This window comes from Podarcis erhardii, assembly GCF_964252035.2.
Source record: "Podarcis erhardii genome assembly, chromosome: 8".
Taxonomy (NCBI): domain Eukaryota; kingdom Metazoa; phylum Chordata; class Lepidosauria; order Squamata; family Lacertidae; genus Podarcis; species Podarcis erhardii.
The window spans coordinates 26,139,214-26,158,461 of NC_138499.1; the positions used below are offsets into that span (position 1 = coordinate 26,139,214).

Sequence of the window (19,248 nt, forward strand, 5' to 3'; positions counted from 1 at the left end):
TTCTTTTATTTTGTTTTAACATTAAAACAATTTGCTTAACAGCCAGCTGTATTTTTTAGGATGGCAGCCTAAGGAATTGGTGAAAGGCTTCCTCTGGTAACATTTAGTGGTTACTTTTTAACTGCATCATCTGTAGCAAGATGTAACTTTATAAAGGCATGCTATGGCCATTAAATTTACATTAAAATACTGATAGGTGACTGAGTCATTGTGTGAAGCTTTAAATCTTCATGCTTTTCTTGTTCTTTTACTACCTGCTTCACACTAATATCATGCAGCCTTCCTTTTGTTTTGGCCAAGTACTGTACTAGGTTTTCAGCATATACACCTTTTGTTTTGCTTTCTCCTCTTTCCTGTAGCACATTGCAAACTTTTTCTGTGTTCCTCAGTTCCCTGATGGATCATTGTCCATTCTTTCTGTTCATCCAATCATCCTCTTGGTTCATCTTCTCTTCCTGCACCTCAGTTACCTGATGTCAGAATATAGCTTTTTCTGTCTCTTTGAGAACATCGAACATTCATTTTTTAACAGCAATGTTTGACCAGCCCTTCCTATAGTAGTTGTGAATATTCCATGGCATCACAGCAGCCCAGATAATGCCTTAGGCTGTGGTTGTGTGAAGTGAGTGAAAGATAGTTTAGAGACTTACTGTATATAAAAAGAATATTGCAATGCATCTCAGTATGGGATGCATGCCATTAAATTACTCGTTAAAAAGGTAGGCAACTATTAATATAACAAAAGCAAAATTAATTTGTACTCTTCAAAAGCTGCACTCAGTGGCTGAATGTCACCTCTGAATTTTATTTTTTATGTCCTTGCCTGCTGCAAATGGTAAGCAGTCTAGTGTGGGTGGCACTTGTCAGGAAAAATGGGTGGATACAGCTGTCATATCATTGCTGGCCTTTTAGACAATTTCTGGGCGCTGTGCCATATATTTTAACCTTCATGAATTTTGTTCACTTTGTTTTTGTTTTTGATAGCAAAGTAGTAATGTAGATGTGGTTCGCTTTCCATGTGTGGTTTACATCAATGAAGTACGTGTCATCCCTCCAGGAGTAAGAGCTCATTCTAACTTACCTGAAAACAGAGCTTATGGGTAAGTGCAAGTTGATTAATTGAATTCTTTATTTAGAATATAGACATCCTGCTTTCTAGCACCTTGTGCCTCTCAAAGCAAATTAAACAAAGGCTTACAGAAGATTCTCAAAGTCAAACTCAAATGTGGTACAGGAACAAAAATTACCTACATGGTGTACATATGGGGGCCGGAGTATTCAGGCTCTCATTCTTGTTCTTCTGTGGTATCATACCAGGCAGTCACTCGCCCAATGTCATCTGAAGCAAGGAGGTGATTTGTATCTCACTGAGTCTTATGATGAAGGCAAGCCTTCCCTTGTTGGCAATTCCCATTTGCCAAGTATTAGCTCCATCTGAGGCAAGGGAGTTGGGTCGAGCAGCTGGAACTTGCTCAGCACATAGTGAAACTATTCTTCCTTTTCTGGAAGTTAGCAGCTACGTACCAGTGGTTATTTGAACAGCATTTTAAATTTGGAAAGTATTTTGTTATGTTCTCCTTCCCAACATCCTTGTAGCTCCCATCACAGAGATGTGGAAGAAACTTGCCCTTGGTCACACAATGACGGAAAGAGTTGAACTTGGGTCTCCTAGATCCATCCAGCACTAGCCCCTGGAATCAGCCTTTTCCAAAGCTTAGGACAATATGAGAACTCAGAGAGGGATCTAGATTGCGTCAAGACAGTGGCCATAGCCAGAATGCCAGGGTCACTTGACTCTGATGAACTGGTGAGTGGATTTGTGCAATCCTAATACAAGGCTAGCACAGACCCGGAAAGTTTGTTTAGTTTGAAGTGAATTGGCAAACCATAGGTTGGAGACAGTTTTGGTTAGCTCCAACCCTTATTTGCCCTATTGGGGTATTATGTCGAAGTAGGATTAGAACAAATCAGGAAAGGGAAGTAAGAAGTGTGCTCACCCACATCTTCCTCCTGGTGGCAGTTTTCTGTCTGTCTTTCCCAAAAGTTACTTCCAAGGTTTGGGGAATCCTTTAAAGTGGTATTTAGGGTTGTGAAAGGGGATGTGGTTTTGCGGTGGGGGTTCATGGAAATCAGGGTCTTTATTGACCGAAAGCATTTATGATCATTTATCAAATCTGTGCAGTGTCAAATAGCACATGTGTGGTGGAGGGGCAGTCACAGATCTGCAGGCCTCTTACATAAGTGATGAGATTGCCTAAAATTACAAATGTGATGGTTAAGATAGTGAAAAAAATTTAAATGTATAATAATGTATGATTTACCTTTGGATGCAACAATGCTAGGTTTATTAGATAATGGCCTGATGAGATGTCATGATAAACTGTAAGCTATTGGATTGAGAATGAGCTGTGTGTTTCCTCATTACCCTTCTCCACCTCCCCTTGAGTTGTGGCTTATTAATTTTATAGTCGAATACTATTAAAAAGCTCCCCACTTCTTTACTTCTTGCAGATTGTGACTATATGATAATTGGTATTTTAAGGCTTGATTATCTTGTTTATCTTGGTCCTGTAAAATAATTTTTTACACTTTGGCTTTCTTCTCAGTGAAACATCTCCTCACACATTTCAGTTAGACCTGTTTTTCAACAATGTCAGCAAACCAAGTGCCCCTGTATTTGACAGGCTAGGAAGGTAAGCAATTCTTTCATAATCTTGGTGCCATTTTAAGACTTAAACAGGGCTAAGACAAGCCGTGTGAGCCTGGCTACTAATTTCCTTGTGTCTTGTTTATGAAGAAAACAGTTGAAGTAAATGAAAATATAGGCTTTGAGTTTCTCTATTCTACTACTAAATATAAAAATAGATAATTATCATTCTCATTAGATATTGCTTGAAAAAAGTACCATTGTGAATCTGGTTGTAAAAGATGTTGGTGCAGTTTCTTTGACCTTTAACACATATTTCTGTTTTAACAGCCTGGAGTATGATGAGAACTCTTCAATAATTTTCAGACCTAATGCCAAGGTAATGATCGCTTGTAAATTCTGAGATTGACCCTTCTAGTGACAACTCTTGTAGAGAGAGAGGCTGGTAACCTCTACACTGGGCTGTGTTGTGATGGGATGTTCTTGGGGTACTTTTGAAGTCTTCTCAGAAAGTTTCATTAGTGCAAAACATAGTTGCTAGGTTTTTCACTAGGGCCAACTATAGAGAGCATCTCTCAACAGTTCTTAAACATGCATACCAGTGGCTAGTCTGTTTCCAAGAGCAGTTCAGAGTGCTGGTTGTTACCTATCTGAAGGACTGCCATCTACCTCATGAGCCTGCCTCAATCCTTTGATCCTCATCAGAGTCCCACAATCATTTGAAATAAGGAGGTGATGAGCAGAGCAAGTGCCTTCTCAGTCTTGGAGGATCACATGTGGAATGCCCTTCCCCAGAGGTGCTCACCTGGTTCCCACTCTTTATTAAAAACAAAGTGTCATCTAAGAAATGCTCTAGGGGGAGACATGATTAGCTTTAGTCCATTGTGTGATGCAGTGCAGGCCATCTGAAGCCCATTAGAAACATTTGGTCTGAGTGGGCCAAGTACACATGGTAGGGGGACCAGCATTATGCAGCCAGATGCTGTCTCACGTGTGTGTGTGTGTTAGAAAACTTGTGCATGTAGGCCAGCCGTGGAGAACCTCTGGCTCACAAGCAGAAGGTGACCTTTAAGTCCTCTCTATCTGACCCATGGGACTCTCATCAAGTCACATCCCTCTGCCCAGCCCATGCCCCTCACACCACAGCTCACCTGTCTTTTTTATATAAAAAAACCTGAGGCTTTCAAAACTATTACAGGATTCTGTGCCTCATGTATTTGCAAAGTGCATTTATATCCTACTGTAACATGTAAGTGAAATCTAACAATGGCATAGCTGGAACTATATTTCATTGCAAATATATACTGGTACTGAGCTTGTAGTGTAGGTGCAGCAAGTTAAAGGTTTATCATTGTTTCTTTTATGCTCTCTCTCCTCCTTTAAAATCCAGGTCAACACTGACGGATTAGTTCTGAGAGGCTGGTACAACTGCTTGACGCTTGCAATATATGGCTCTGTTGACAGAGTAATAAGCCATGATAGGGACTCTCCCCCTCCGCCGCCTCCGCCACCACCCCCTCCTCAGCAACAAGCAGCTTTGAAAAGAACTCCGAAACCTGGTAAGCATTCCAAAACTAAGCCAATTAAGAAATGCAAATAGAAGTAAGTGATTCCCCCCCACAGAAGTTAAATCATCTACGTCTAAAACGCTTGTGTCTCATTACTTCTTTCAGCTGAAGTTTTTGTCTGTGATCTGTAAGTTAATGCATGCACCACTACAGTTTTTTACTGAGTGGTTCATTTTCAGCAACTTCCCAAGTGATGCCACAGGCTTCCCATGAATTTATTTATCTTTATTTATAAGCTCATTTATATGCCTTTTTTTTTTACAGCTGATGGAGAGAAAGAGGATCAGTTTAATGGCAGTCCTCCACGACCACAGCCTAGAGGCCCAAGAACTCCACCAGGCCCACCTCCTCCTGATGATGATGAAGATGAGCCAATGCCCGTATCAGGTACTTTGGAACGTAACTTTCTTTCCATTTCTTTCTCACTTGTGTCCACATGCATGCATAATTTAAGTGAGGAGAAAGTGTTGCTGTTTTTCTAGCAGTAGGTATATTTTCCAGCTGCAACTGAATTCACCACTGGGAAGTGGCAGTTGTGACAGGAGATATGATGCATCTATTAGGCTGTTCCATACGGGAGAATTGGCAAACATCTGTATTGGTCCATGGAGGCTAACCTTACCTTAAAACTACAAAACCAAAGCAGCAGTTTATTAGCATCCTAGCTTGAAGATTTAAATTTTATGGAAAATACACAGAATTCTCTTAGCAGAGTATTAAATTACACTATGGGTATTTGTTGTTTAGCTTTTGTTGTTGTCTGCTTTCTCTTTCTTTTTGAAAATGACAGTTGTTTAAATTAATTTTGCTGTGGATTCCATTCTTTCCAGTGGTTGGGGAGAAAGATGACGATGTTGATCACAGAGAGGATTACTTTGAGCCCATTTCCCCTGATCGGACGTCCGTTCACCAGGAGGGTCCATATTCTGATGAAGCAGAAGTGGAAGAAGACCAGCCCGAAGAAGTGGATGATGAAGAGGGGGTGGATGTTGAGGAGGAGGAGGAAGATGAAGAGGATGACGATGGTCAAACAGTAGAGAGTATTCCAGAAGATGAAGAAGAGGATGAAGAGGAGGAGGAGGAGGAGGATGAAGAAGAAGAGGATGTTGAAGAAGAGGAGGAGGGTGAAGGTAGGCAAATACAGAAACTGCTGAGGACTGAGTTGCACGTACATGTGTTCTTCCATCACTTCATCACAAAACAGTTGATTTTCAGCTGACTGTGTGAACAGCCTAATGAAATATATTGAGTAGTGTTCAAGCTTTCTTGATAACAGATCTATTGAAATTAATGCACCTAATGTTATATTCATTAATTTCAGTTGGTTTACCTTGAGTAAAATCACCCATTGTTTGATTTGACTGTGGGGCATGCAAACGTTCTGTGTTACTTAACCTGAGTTAGTCAGTTCACACTAGTTGTCTCTAGAAGCTAATAATGATAAGTGGGGTGTGGGTGTGTGTGATCTGGTCCTGAGACAGTGGAATATATGTAGTATTTTGGGGGGGAAGCCAAGCATGTCAGAGGACACTAGGGAAGAGATTTTGAAGGTTTTGTGGCATATAGGTTTTCTACCTTTTCTGTCAAAATATTATTTGTGCTATAACTGTAGTTGTGAGTCATTGTCTTTTTATGTTTGCGGTCCTGTGTTGATGGGCATGGTCTGACATTCATTGACACAAGAGAGAACCTTCTCAGTGGTGGTGCCCTGATTATGGAACTCCCCTTCATTAGGAGATATGACTGTCTCCTTTACTCATGAGTTTTAGACGTCAACTTAAATACTTCTCCATGTGAGGGAGGTGCAGAGGGTGGTTACACAAGAGGAGAGTTTTTCAGTGGTGGGTCCCCTTTTGAAATACTCTCCCTAGGGAAACTTTCCTGGTATCATCAGCTTTTGGGTGATAGATGCTTCTGTTTGCTAGACTTCAGTTAGTCTCTGTTGTGCTGCTCATCTTTTAGTGGGGTACAGTAGGGCTAGTCCTTGGATGAGCATTTTAAGAGTTTTGTATTGTACATTGTTTTTCAGTTTGACTTTTAATTGATTTAAATTATTCATATTTTATCTTACATTGCTTTATACTTTTTTTGTTTAAAGTGACTAACAAATACTACAAATAATCTTTTCATACAGTCCTTTGGGTGAGGTCTGCAAGCTGGATATGGTGGTTTGAATGTTGCTGCAGACTGGATTGAGTGGTTTCCTTGTATTTTAGTCTGGCTGTATTGTGGTATTCACCACTTCAAGATCCTACGAGATAGAGGGTGGTCTTGAAATAAATAAAAACCAAGGTTAAGAATTCTCCTTGTGGAGAAAATCTAATTATATGGTACAATTATATATTTCTCCTGTTAGTTGATACTTTTTGGTCCTGCGTGTGAGTGTGTAGCTGATGGGTTGGCAAAGCATCCTGCAAATGTTTTAACTGCTGGGGCTCCCATGTTTATGAGCAAAAGGGGAGAAGATGGTTTATTTTTCAAAACTGTAATTAATGGATGGGTGTTATTTGTTGCTTATTTTGGTTCAATTGATTCAACAAGGTAATTATAAAACTTTTCTTTTCAGGGGATGATGGTTATGAGCAGATTTCAAGTGATGAAGATGGAATTGCTGACTTGGAACGTGAAACGTTTAAGTACCCGAGCTTTGACATTGAGTACACCGCTGAGGATCTAGCCAGAGTGCCACCTGTGACCTATGATCCTTTTGATAGGGAACTTGGGCCTCTTCTGTACTTTAGCTGTCCCTACAATACAACTTTTGAAACCGAAGTTGCTAAGATGAAAGATACAGATCCAGACAAGGAAAATTCAGGGGCAGTTGAGACCTCTACTAAATTGACCGAACTCCTAGAATTATATCAGGAGGAGAGGGGTGCAAAGTGGGTCACTGCTCTGGAAGAAATTCCAAGTTTAATAGTCAAAGGGCTAAGCTACTTGCAGTTAAAGGACCCGAATCAGGATTATATAAGCCAGTTGGTTGACTGGACAATGCAGTCATTAAACCTACAGGTAGCCCTGAGACAGCCGATCGCTTTGAATGTCCGTCAGCTTAAAGCTGGGACAAAACTTGTCTCCTCACTGGCAGAATGTGGAACTCGAGGGATAATGGGCCTGTTGCAAGCAGGAGTAATTAATTCTCTATTTGAACTGCTGTTTGCGGATCATGTCTCTTCTTCTCTTAAACTCAATGCTTTCAAAGCTTTGGATAGCGTTGTTAGCATGACTGAAGGAATGGAGGCATTTTTGAGGAGCGGCTCAGAGGTGCATGAAAAAAGTGGTTACCAGAGACTACTGGAGCTCATCCTGCTGGATCAGACAGTAAGGGTCGTCACTGCCTGCTCTGCAATTCTGCAGAAATGCCACTTCTATGAGGTTTTGTCCGAGGTCAAAAAGTTTGCTGACCAGTTAGCGGAATATCCTCCATCTCTTCCTAATCACACTGAGCCTGAGCAGGATACGGACACTGGACTCGAAAGGGGTAACCAGGAATATGAAAATGATGTGGACACTCCAATGGATATGGACAGCCTTCTGGAGTCCTCCAGTATGAGTGAAGGAGAAGTGGAGAAACTCATTAACCTTTTGGATGAGATCTTGCATTTGATGGAGACTGCCCCTCACACTATGATCCAGCCACCGGTGAAATCTTTCCCAACAACAGCACGTATTACAGGGCCACCAGAAAGGGACGACCCTTTCCCAGTGCTCTTTAGGTGAGTGGCCTTAGTTTTTTTATATGTTTCAAAGGGATACCTGTTTGTTTGCTTTCTGCCACTTGGTTGTTGACATAAGTACTTGTCATGCATGTCATGTGTGCTGCTTAATAAAGGTCTTTCAATGTTGGGAGATGTTCCAGCCTAGACTGTTGTCTCTTTCCCCCCTTTCCCACCGTGTGTCTTCTGTCATGCCATCTCATAACTAAACAAAACTCCTCCACTGTCTTCATCAAGTCTCTTCACTCTAATCCTTTAAGTCAGTGAGGTGGTGGAGAACAGTGTCAGACTTGAACTGAGAAGATCTGGATTCAAATTCCTGCTCACGTTTGAAGATTAGTGAGTGCTTGTGGGCACATCACAATTTCTCAGCTTCTATTGCAGTGTTCATTAATTCCACTGGGTCTGTTCTAAGTAAAACTTTATTGAATCCCACCCACAGTTGTACACTTCTGCAGCTATTTCACATACCATTGCATTGAAAGTAGTAATAAAAAGTTCTGCCAATGTACTATATTTTGAAGTGGAATTGAGCATGCTGCTTCTTACATATTTCCAGGTACCTTCATAACCACAATTTCTTGGAATCTGTCACGTTGCTGTTATCTAATCCAATAACGAATGTGCACCCTGGGGTGCTGCAGTCCACCAGGGATATACTGAGATTTTTGGCACAGTCCCAGAAGGGCCTTCTTTTCTTCCTCTCTGAGTATGAAGCCACAAACTTGCTGGTTCGAGCCTTTTGCCATTTCTCTGACCCTGATCAAGAGGAAGGTCTCCAGACTGATGGGGCAAGCGATGAAGCCTTTCCCCCATGGCTTCTTCATTCAACACAGACTCTGCAGTGCATTTCAGAACTATTCTGCCATTTCCAGCGCTGCACAGCCACTGATGAAACTGACCATTCGGATCTCCTGGGAACGCTTCATAACCTTTACCTGATCACTTTTAACCCTGTGGGAAGAGCTGCTGTCGCCCATGTCTTCAGCCTTGAGAAGAATCTCCAGAGTCTTATTACTTTAATGGAGTTCTATTCCAAAGAAGCATTAGGGTAATTATCCTATTTTTTTAACCTTGCTTTAGGTTTTATGCTTTTAAATGGATGTTTGCAGGTTGATGTGGGTTTCACAAACTTTTAATTTGGGGTTGTTCCTTGTTATGGAACTTTGCTGCAGTACAGAATCCAACTTCTTACCCTCCTCATTTTTCTCCTTTTACGAAGCCTTCCCTTTAAAGAAGTGAACCAGGCTTTCCTTGTTCTGGGATGGTACATGCTTATTCCTCAGCATAGTCTGAGGATACGTATGGGGTGGCCCATGAGTTAGTAACCTCTTCATCCCAGTCAATGCTTGGTGATTTGGCTCTGATTGCAGACAGGAAATCATTGAGATGTTTAAACAGATTTTTCACCCCCACTCTCCAATCCCTGCTTTTAAATAGGTGGGCTCAGTGGGGCACAACATAGAATATGAAAAATGGTCAAAGCTGTGGAATGAGGGAATAAAATTTACGGCGAGTGTTGCAATCAGAGAAAACTTAGAGAAGATGATATACAGATGGTATATAACACCAGAGAAACTAAATAGGATGTATAAGACTGGTAATAAGGCCTGCTGGAAATGCAAAATAAAAGAAGGTAATTTTATACACATGTGGTGGACATGTGGGGAAATAAAAAAATTTTGGGACATGATATATAATGAGTTAAAAAAAATATTTAGATACACGTTCCCTAAAAAACCAGAGGCCTTTTTATTAGGTATGATTGGGGAGGAAATTAGGAAAGAAGATAAAACTTTATTCCAATATTCAACAGCAGCGGCCAGAATGTTAATCGCTCAAAATTGGAAAAGTACGCATATACCAACCGTAAGGGAGTGGCAAACAAAACTATACGATTTTGTTGAATTGGCAAAAATGACGCAGAGAATTAGAGAACAAAAGAATACAAAGTTGAATAACGATTGGTCTAAATTCATGGCATATATAGAAACTAACTTTAAAAACCTACCAACTATAGCAGGTCTAATATAAAACTTCCGATGTGCAAATTAATAATCAGTATCAGCGGTAAAAGTGATATTTTTAAAAAAAATTAGAAATCCGAAATCAATAGGGAAGGAAGTCAAATAGTGTGTGATTTGTATTGGTCTAATGTTTATTTTTTATTTCTATGTATTTATTTATTTTTTTTCTCTTTTTTGACCTGTCCCCTTTTTTTCTTTTTGTGATGGTGCCCTTATATTTTTTATTTAATGTTTTGTGTTTTACTTTTTTGTGAGTATGTGAAGAATGAAACTTAATAAAGAGAAATTAAAAAATAAATAAATAAATAAATAAATAGGTGGGCTCAGGATAACTAGGTTTGAAAACATAGTCTGAAAAAAACAACATAAAAACACCATGGATGACATGAAAGAATAGCTAAAAGCAAAGCCAAACATTTTAAAACCAAGGAACAAGGGGAGTAGCGAGCACGTTCTGCTTCCTGCTCATCTTAATGTCCTGTCAGACTGATCTTTGGCATATCCACCAGGGTGGAGATTTGCAGGTTATCTGCACAGAGGTTCTATGTTGCATGTGACAGAAATGTGGTGGGACAAGGAAGTGTAAGCTGCATGGCTGTTTTCTGATTCCTTCATGTTGTTATGAGAGCATTTCATGCTTGTCTGAAACTGGCTGCACAGATCAAGAACATAATTTAGATAAACATATCTTAGATGCTGGAGTTAAATTCACAATCGAAAGAGTGGGGTTTTCAGATCAAAGTGGCATACACAACTGTAGCTTGTGCTAAGGAGCTGAATGTTTGCCTGTGGCATGGCTTGTATGCATTTGAAATCAGAGCCGTTCTTTATCCCTCCTGCAGGTTACTGCTTGATTCTGATCAATATAATTGACTTTTCTGTTTTGAGTTCTGAAAAGATTATGAGAAACTAAGTGGAGAAACTAAGAGAGGTTGAGTCAATCAATCACATGCCAATCATTTGCAAACTCCCACTTGTAGCATGAACTTTTTTCTTCTCCATACAAAATAATCGTTTTGTAAATGAAAATCTGAATAGTATTCTGTAAGTGTACGTGTAAGGATTCAAATGTGAAGTGTGTCATAATTTTCAGAAAAATCTGTTTCAGCGATTCCAAGTCAAAGAAGTCAGTTGCCTATAATTATGCTTGCATCCTTATTCTGCTGGTGGTTCAGTCCTCCAGTGATGTCCAAATGCTTGAGCAGTATTCAGCACCCCTCTTGAAGCTTTGCAAAGCTGATGAAAATAACACCAAACTACAAGGTACAGTATGTGCTGTTATTGGGGCAGTTGCTGGAAGTACTTTAGGAGAAATCTTTTTGGTGTCTGCTATGGCTCTCCTGACCTTCTGGTTTTTGATAATGCGAGTAATGAGATTCCTTTGGTAAATACAGATTACTAGAAAGGCTCATTGAAAAACTGTGTAGCTTTTTTGCTAGTATCAAAGAGGCTTTGTGACACAGAAAGTTCTCTTGTTTGTGTAGCGTACTGTTCATTGGTGGGAGTCATTCAGTAACTGCAGAAAAATGTTCAGTGTTTGAAATCTTCTAAGGAAGCAACGTAGGGGGCTCCTGTTCAAAGAACAAACTTTAAAAAGTCACTGGACACTGATGGTGACATGAGAGCTTCCACTGTAAGTGTGTTTCTCAAATTGGAGCTGTTGTAATCTTGTCATGCCCACTTCAAGACAATGACTGATGAAAGGAGACCCCTTTGTGTGCAGGCTTTTACATTGCACGGACTGTTTTACTATAAAAAGCTATGTAAAGTCCCAAGCAGCCTTGGGTCAGAATATCTAGGGAATCCCACCTGCCCATGTTAGCCTGCCTGGGACCTTCATTCCACTTCAAGGATCTCCTTCAGTCCTGCATCTGAAACAAGGCAAATAGGAGGTAGGAGAGAGAGCCTTTTTGGCTATAGTGCTGAAGATTTGTAAAGACCTCTCAATAGGTGTGCCTCACTCCTTCATGACCTGCTTTTAGCCTGGTGATAAAGGCAACATTACAAAAGTGTACCTTTATTAGAAACTTGATTTTTATCATGAATCGTGCTGTTTTAAAATGCTGTGCTGATTCTTTGTTTTTAAAGTTCTGCTTTGGTTTTCCTCCTGCCAGTACTTCCATTGAATTTTCAGTCTGTTTTGAATTTGAGAGACAAGATAGCTTTGGCTTGCATACAATAAAGACTAAGAAATTCAAGTTATTCTGAGCTGAGGAAAAAACTTTCATTTTAGAATATGCACACAGGAGGCCTTTGTAGCTAAGATGGGGTTTAATATTGAATATTCAAGAGATTAAATATTTGAATTAAGCTGGGCAAAATTGCCTTTTGGGATAAATAGATTGTCATGGTTCAGATAAAAATAATAATTAATTAAATAATAATAATAATAATAATAATAATAATAATAATAATAATAATAATAATAATAATTTATTATTTGTACCCCAGCCACTCTGGGCGGCTTCCATAGAAACCAAAAATACACTAAAATACCACACATTAAAAACTTCCCTGAACAGGGCTGCCTTAAGATGTCTTCTGAATGTCAGGTAGTTGTTTATCGCTTTGACATCTGATGGGAGGGCGTTCCACAGGGCGGGCGCCACTACCGAGAAGGCCCCCTGCCTGGTTCCCTGTAGCTTTGCTTCTCGCAATGAGGGAACTGCCAGAAGGCCCTCGGCGCTGGACCGAACGATGGGGGTGGAGACGCTCCTTCAGGTATACTGGGCCGAGGCTTTTTATGGCATCGAATCCAATATTAAAACATTTTCAAAATCCTTGTAAGTCTCATAAAGCTGCAACCACATACATTGCAGTAAGTTGAATTGAAATCATAGGGATTTATTACCACATAGGATAGTAGCCCAAGTCATACTGATTTCCCCCCACTACTGAATGGAAGTGAACCTTTTTGATTGTTTTAATGCAAATAAGCTAACTTTTGATAAAGACATCCCTGGACCTATAGAAATAGATCTTCAGCAGTGTTTTTGGTGCTTTCAGCTGAAGAAATCAACTGAAATGTGGTATAATAAAGAATAATTTCAGACCAAATAAAAATTTGGCTCATATGTATTCATTGAGTCTTTATTCTTTGAATTAAAGCAGTTTTAATGTTGTATTAAAAGTTAACTTGATTTATATACAAAGGCCTGTAGCTCTAATGCTTGTCACTGTATTTTTGGAATGCATCATTTTACATAATGCAACATTCTTCAAGTTTCCTTGTTTGTTTTAGAACTTGGCAAATGGCTGGAACCCTTGAAAACACTTCGGTTCGAAATTAATTGCATCCCAAATCTCATTGAATACATTAAGCAGGTTAGTAAAAACCATTCTCAATGCCTGCATTTTCTTAAAAATCCACGCCTAGCTATTTCATTTGTTGATCTTTTGCAATTGTATATACAGGAGGCAAAATTCTTTGTTTTCACAGTTCTGATGGCATAGGGTTATCATAAAGTTTGCTTGGTACTCCTTTATCCAGAAATGTTTTGTTACAAGTACATTCTATATTGGACCATTTTGCGTGGTGTTTTTAGTATAATCCTCATAATAATATATTTTTTTTAAGTAGTCAATGCATTTCAAGAAGGAATTGTTGGTTCTCTGTTTCTAATAGTGTCCTTTTTGAAGAGCAAAACTAGATGTGACCTTATTAATGGAACTGCTAATTCAATGCAGTTTTTTAAAAGTAAATTGCAGCCATGGGGAGGGTGAAAGATCAAGTTATTAGCTGGTTTTTATTCACATTGGGATTTCTACTGGATTGAAACTACAGCTGTGGAAAGAGAGTATAGCTCCATTTCTCCCTTATGGCTCCAATCAAGATTGCTTCCTTCCTGGTTGGTATTTACTTAAAACATTTGTCTAATTATCTAGTTTGGTTCTAAGGTGTTGTGTGTTTTGTGGTGACCTTCCATTAGAATTTTCAATCCTTGTGTTACTTTTACTTGGATGCCTCTTATAGAAAGGGTGGGAAGAAGTTTTGTAGACCAGTGCCCCACTTCTGATGAATCACCTAAATACTGGCAAGTAGATTGGACCAAAGATGGACATTGGTCTGATGCAACAAGATGGTACTTAACATTCCTAAGCCAAAGAGTGCACAATCAGAATAACTTAGCCTAGATTAGTTATTCTTTAGATGCTAAAAAAAAGTTCCATGTTGTATAAGTCAATAGATTAAAGGGATTCTAGTAAAAAAACCTAATGGCCCTAACACTCAAGTTTGAAGTCAGCCTACCGTTTGTTGCTCAGAAGCAAGATAAAGTTCTCTACTGCACCCATTTTTGTTGAATATTGATCTTTAATAACACGAGTCTTATTTTTCAAATTTTATTTTAAAGAATATTGATAGCTTGATGACCCAGGAAGGAGTTGGTCTTCCTACTGCACTTCGTGTCCTGTGCCATATTGCATGCCCTCCACCACCTGTTGAAGGTATAATACTTGCTTTTAACATTGTTCCATTTCCTTTATACGAGTACATCAGATTTAATCACCACCTCCTATAGCCATATTGAAGTAAATGGTTTCTTTGGACCATTTTCTGTTGCTGACAGAGCACGTAGAATTTTTGGATGGGAAAGTTAAGAGTAAAATGTAAGGATTCTGTGCCCCATAATAAATTTGGTGTCATGTAAAAATGTATGTTCTTGGTCATGGACAGAAGTCTCATAAAAAGGAACCATTGCACCTGATCTATATTTTCCTAGTGACTGAGATAAAGGCACAACATGGTTTTTCTCTTTCCTCCCCATCTCCATTCCCCATTTCCTCCTAAAGGTCAGCAGAAGGACCTGAAATGGAACCTTGCAGTCATACAGATGTTCTCTTCTGAAGGAATGGACACTTTTATTCGTGTTCTGCAAAAGCTAAACAGCATCCTTATTCAGCCCTGGAGACTCCATGTCAACATGGGGACTACCCTCCACAGAGTCACTACGATTTCCATGGCCCGGTGCACCCTCACCCTCTTGAAGACCATGTTGACCGAACTGCTGCGTGGAGGGTCCTTTGAGTTCAAAGATATGCGTATTCCTTCCGCACTTATTTCTTTACACATGCTCCTGTGTTCTATTCCCCTCTCTGGACGTTTAGACAGCGATGAACAAAAAATCCAGAATGACATTGTCGACATTTTGTTGACTTTTACCCAGGGGGTTAATGAGAAGCTAACCATCTCGGAGGAAACGCTGGCCAATAACACTTGGTCGCTCATGCTAAAAGAGGTCCTCACTTCTGTTTTGAGAATTCCTGAAGGGTTTTTCTCTGGTCTTATACTGCTTTCTGAGTTGCTGCCTCTGCCGCTTCCCATGCAAACCACTCAGGTATGTAAAAACTATCAATTATTTGTAAAAGGCAAGAAAATTAAAAGACTGATTAAGAGGATGGGTAGGTAAGAACTGACTGATAAAGAGTTGTGCAGTGGATCTATCAATTTGATGGATTGTATACCAACCTCCCTCAACCTGGTGACCTCCAGTGTCATTGGACTCCCATCAGCCCCAGCCAGCATAGTGAATGGTCAGGGATGATGGGAACCGTAGTCCAGCCACATGTGGAGAGATGCAGGCTCACCATCTCTCATTTAAAGGGCTGATAGAGGGGATTCGTCCTTTTGATGCTGGATGCTGAGTGAGGATATTTCTCTTTAGCTGGGAGGCAATAACTCTATATATTGGAGCACATATATTGGCTACAAGGGTTTTTATGAGTGCCTAAAGAGCACCAGGTAGTGTGCCTTGCATGTGGTGTTGGAGAAGAACTCTACGTTTTGGCACTCTCATAGAGTTAATTTTGCTTTTCTGACAGGTCATTGAACCGCATGACATATCGGTGGCTCTCAACACTAGGAAACTGTGGAGCATGCATCTTCACGTTCAAGCGAAATTGCTGCAAGAAATAGTACGGTCCTTCTCTGGCTCCACCTGCCTGCCTATTCAGCACATGCTGAGACGCATTTGTGTTCAGTTGTGTGACTTGGCTTCGCCAACTGCTCTCCTTATTATGAGGACTGTTTTGGATCTGCTTGTAGAAGATTTGCAAAGGTATGTTTTCATACTTTGTCCTAAGGGTCTTTAAGTAGCAGTGCTAACCTGGTGCCCTTCAGAAGTTTCTCACCATAGCTGTGCAGATTAAGGATGATGGGAGTTTTGTTGAAGGCTTCTGTAGAACCTTTGCATGTTGAGGCTGGAAAATGGGCTATGCCTCTCCTATCTCATTCATGAATAGGCAGTGGCTGCCTTGGAGTTAGGCCTTCTGTTTCTCTCCATGCATGGTGATGGCTCTTGAAGGATGGAGCTGTGTGATGGCTCCTCCAGCTGGGAAATCCTGAGGGCTGCAGTAAATTGCTGCATGTATGGCATGAATATGACATGGAGAGGTGGGCTTCATACAGTTGGTGATAAGAGATGCCTCCACACATGGAGAGGACTGAAACATAGCATTTCTTTTCAATACTTTGTTAGGCTTACTGACTTCGGATACCAAAGTCAAAACTGTAGTGGTTATCTCATCTTTGCTGGCAACTAGATACACAGTTAATTAATGACCACAACCTGAAAACAATCAAATTACAGTGGTACCTCGGGTTAAGAACTTAATTAGTTCCAGAGGTCCGTTCTTAAATGGTTCTTAACCTGAGGCATGCTTTCACTAATGGGGCCTCCTGTTGCCGCTGGGCCGCTGGCGATTGTCATTCTTATCATGGGGCAAAGTTCTTAACCTGGAGCAACCTGGTTAGCGGAGTTTGTAACCTGAAGTGTCTCTAACCTGAGGTACCACTGTAATGGTAATAAGCTCATTTGCAACAAATGCAGATAGATAGATAGATTTATATTATATTATTATACAGTGGTGCCCCGCAAGACGAATGCCTCGCTAAACGAAAAACCCGCAAGATGAAAGGGTTTTCCGATTTTTTAGCGGCTTCGCAAGACGAATTTCCCTATGGGCTTGCTTCGCAAGATGAAAGCCCATAGGGAAATCTCCGGGGACAGCGGGGAAGCGCAGCGCGCCTTCTCCTCTGTTCCCGGACCTGTCCTAAGGCTTGCGGTGGGAGGTCCGGGAACAGAGGACAAGGCGCGAAGGGCTTCTCCTCTGTTCCCGGGGCTTGCGGTGGGAGGAGGGTTTTTCCTCCCCACCGCCAACATTCAGAACAGCATTCTGAATGTTGGCGGTGGGGAGGAAAGCCCTCCTCCCACCGCAAGCCTTCAGGACAGGTCCGGGAACAGAGGGGAAGGTGCGCAGCGCTTCTCCTCTGTTCCCGGACCTGTCTTGAAGACTTGCGGTGGGAGGAAGGTTTTCCTCCCCACCGCCAACATTCAGAAGGCTGTTCTGAAGGCTGGAGGTGGGAAGAAAAGCCCTTCTCCCCCGCCAGCCTTCAGAAGAGTTCCCGCCTAGGCTGCGGATAGCAGCCTGCTGCCCCGCGCGAGGGGCGCTCTGCTTAAGAGCGCCCCTCGCGCGGGGCAGCAGGCTGCTATCCGCAGCTTGGAGAGCCCTCTGGACCTCTTCTGAAGGCGGGCGGGGGGCAAAAGTCTTTGTCCCCCCTGCCTGCCTTCCCGGGGGCTTTTAAATCACCCCGGGACAGTGGAGAATTCATCCGCTGTCCCGGGGCGATTTTAAAATGCTGGCGGGTGGCAGCGAAGGCTTCGCTGCCGCCCGCCAGCATTTTAAAATCGCCCCGGGACAGCGGAGAAGTCTCCGCTGTCCCAGGAAGGCAGGCGGGGGGAAGCAAAGACTTTCGCCCCCCCGCCGGCCTTCAGAAGAGGTCGGGGGACAGACTGTCCCCGGACCTGGTCTGAAGGCGGTTTCCATAGGAACACATTGATTGATTTTCAATGCATTCCTATGGGAAACCGTGCTTCGCAAGACGAAAAACTCGCAAGACGAAAAGACTTGCGGAACGAATTAATTTCGTCTTGCGAGGCACCACTGTATTTATATTATATTATATTATATTATATTATATTATATTATATTAATTATATTATATATAAATACACACACACATGCACACGTATATGAATCTTTTAATGGAAATTTCAGATCTGAAGTTTGTTTTGTCATACATGCATGCAGTATATTTGTCTTTTCTAATAAGAGCATTGGTGTCACTTCAGCAACCCAGAAGACAAAGAGAAGCAATACACTGGCCAGACTACCCGCTTGCTTGCGTTACTCGATGCCCTGGCTTCACACAAAGCTTGTAAACTGGCTATTTTGCACTTGATTAATGGAACTGTGAAAGGGGATGAGAAATATGCTGAAGTTTTCCCAGAGCTTTTGTCTTTAATGCGAGCTGCAGGGGACAACATTATTCACCAGCAGTGTGCGGAGTTCTTGGCTTCTATTTTGCAGTCTCTCTGCGATCAGGTATTTAAAAATGAAAATCTAAAGAACCCTTAATGTCATTCTGTATTGATTGTGCACATGCATGTGGGCAGTGGGGGTGGGGCTGCCCTGGAAGGAGCGCAAGGCTCCCCTTAGCAAACAAGTCAGGCTTGTCCAAGAAAATACGAAAAGGATGTCCCTACTCTCCATCTCCCCATAACACCTAGTCAGCATGCCTTCAAGGAAGGAGAAAAATATACATGGAGGAAAACCAATGTAAGCTAAAAGTTGTGTGTATGTGTGTGTATAAACACTTTGTTTGTTTCCCAGATATAAATCTCCACTCATTTCAAAACTCAAGACACATTCCAATTGGTTCTCTCTGGTCACAACCCCTGAACAACTGTACAGTGGTGCCTCGCAAGACGAAATTAATCCGTTCCGCGAGTCTCTTCGTCTTGCAGTTTTTTCGTCTTGCGAAGCAAGCCCATTGACAGCTTAGCGGATTAGCGCTATTAGCGGCTTAGCTGCTTAGCGGCTTAGAAAAAGGGGAAAAAAGGGAAAAAACTTGCAAGAACTCGCAATACGTTTCATCTTGCGAAGCAAGCCCATAGGGAAATTCGTCTTGCGAAGCACCTCAAAAGACGGAAAACTCTTTCGTCTAGCGAGTTTTTCGTCTTGCGGGGCACCACTGTATTCATTAAAAACCTGTTCTTCATTAATTCACAAATTGTACCAAGGCTGAATCTTCTTTCAGGAATTCACGAGTTGCACCAAGATTGAGTCCCTCTTCCTTTAATTGCATTCCTAAGTCTTATAAAACTATGCCATACCTATTTCCTGAGCCAGGAAGAAGAACCTTGAAACCGTTTGGTTTCTGGCAGAGAGGGATTGTTGCTGCCATCAACTCCTACCATAAATCTACCTCTCCATTTTCGAACTAATTGCAT

General features: G+C 41.3%; 1 protein-coding gene and 1 long non-coding RNA gene across 3 annotated transcripts in view; both read left to right on the top strand.

The window, feature by feature from the left end:
• Nucleotides 1–19,248, top strand: part of VIRMA (vir like m6A methyltransferase associated) — a 31,568-nt gene that overhangs the window by 2,324 nt on the left and 9,996 nt on the right. Inside the window, exons 2-15 of one of the 2 annotated variants that reach the window (XM_081873948.1) lie at nucleotides 985–1,100; nucleotides 2,607–2,693; nucleotides 2,978–3,026; nucleotides 4,038–4,206; nucleotides 4,480–4,602; nucleotides 5,046–5,345; nucleotides 6,782–7,931; nucleotides 8,491–8,982; nucleotides 11,052–11,221; nucleotides 13,200–13,282; nucleotides 14,311–14,404; nucleotides 14,750–15,294; nucleotides 15,779–16,014; nucleotides 18,088–18,340. In XM_081873948.1, the coding sequence (XP_081730074.1) occupies nucleotides 985–1,100; nucleotides 2,607–2,693; nucleotides 2,978–3,026; nucleotides 4,038–4,206; nucleotides 4,480–4,602; nucleotides 5,046–5,345; nucleotides 6,782–7,931; nucleotides 8,491–8,982; nucleotides 11,052–11,221; nucleotides 13,200–13,282; nucleotides 14,311–14,404; nucleotides 14,750–15,294; nucleotides 15,779–16,014; nucleotides 18,088–18,340 (3,867 nt within the window). The remainder of the gene's footprint in view (nucleotides 1–984; nucleotides 1,101–2,606; nucleotides 2,694–2,977; nucleotides 3,027–4,037; nucleotides 4,207–4,479; nucleotides 4,603–5,045; nucleotides 5,346–6,781; nucleotides 7,932–8,490; nucleotides 8,983–11,051; nucleotides 11,222–13,199; nucleotides 13,283–14,310; nucleotides 14,405–14,749; nucleotides 15,295–15,778; nucleotides 16,015–18,087; nucleotides 18,341–19,248) is intronic. The other variant, XM_081873949.1, reaches the window with a different exon arrangement.
• Nucleotides 8,989–10,886, top strand: LOC309349137. The gene is made up of 2 exons (XR_014159750.1): nucleotides 8,989–9,371; nucleotides 10,276–10,886. It is a non-coding gene; the product is annotated as an uncharacterized lncRNA (long non-coding RNA).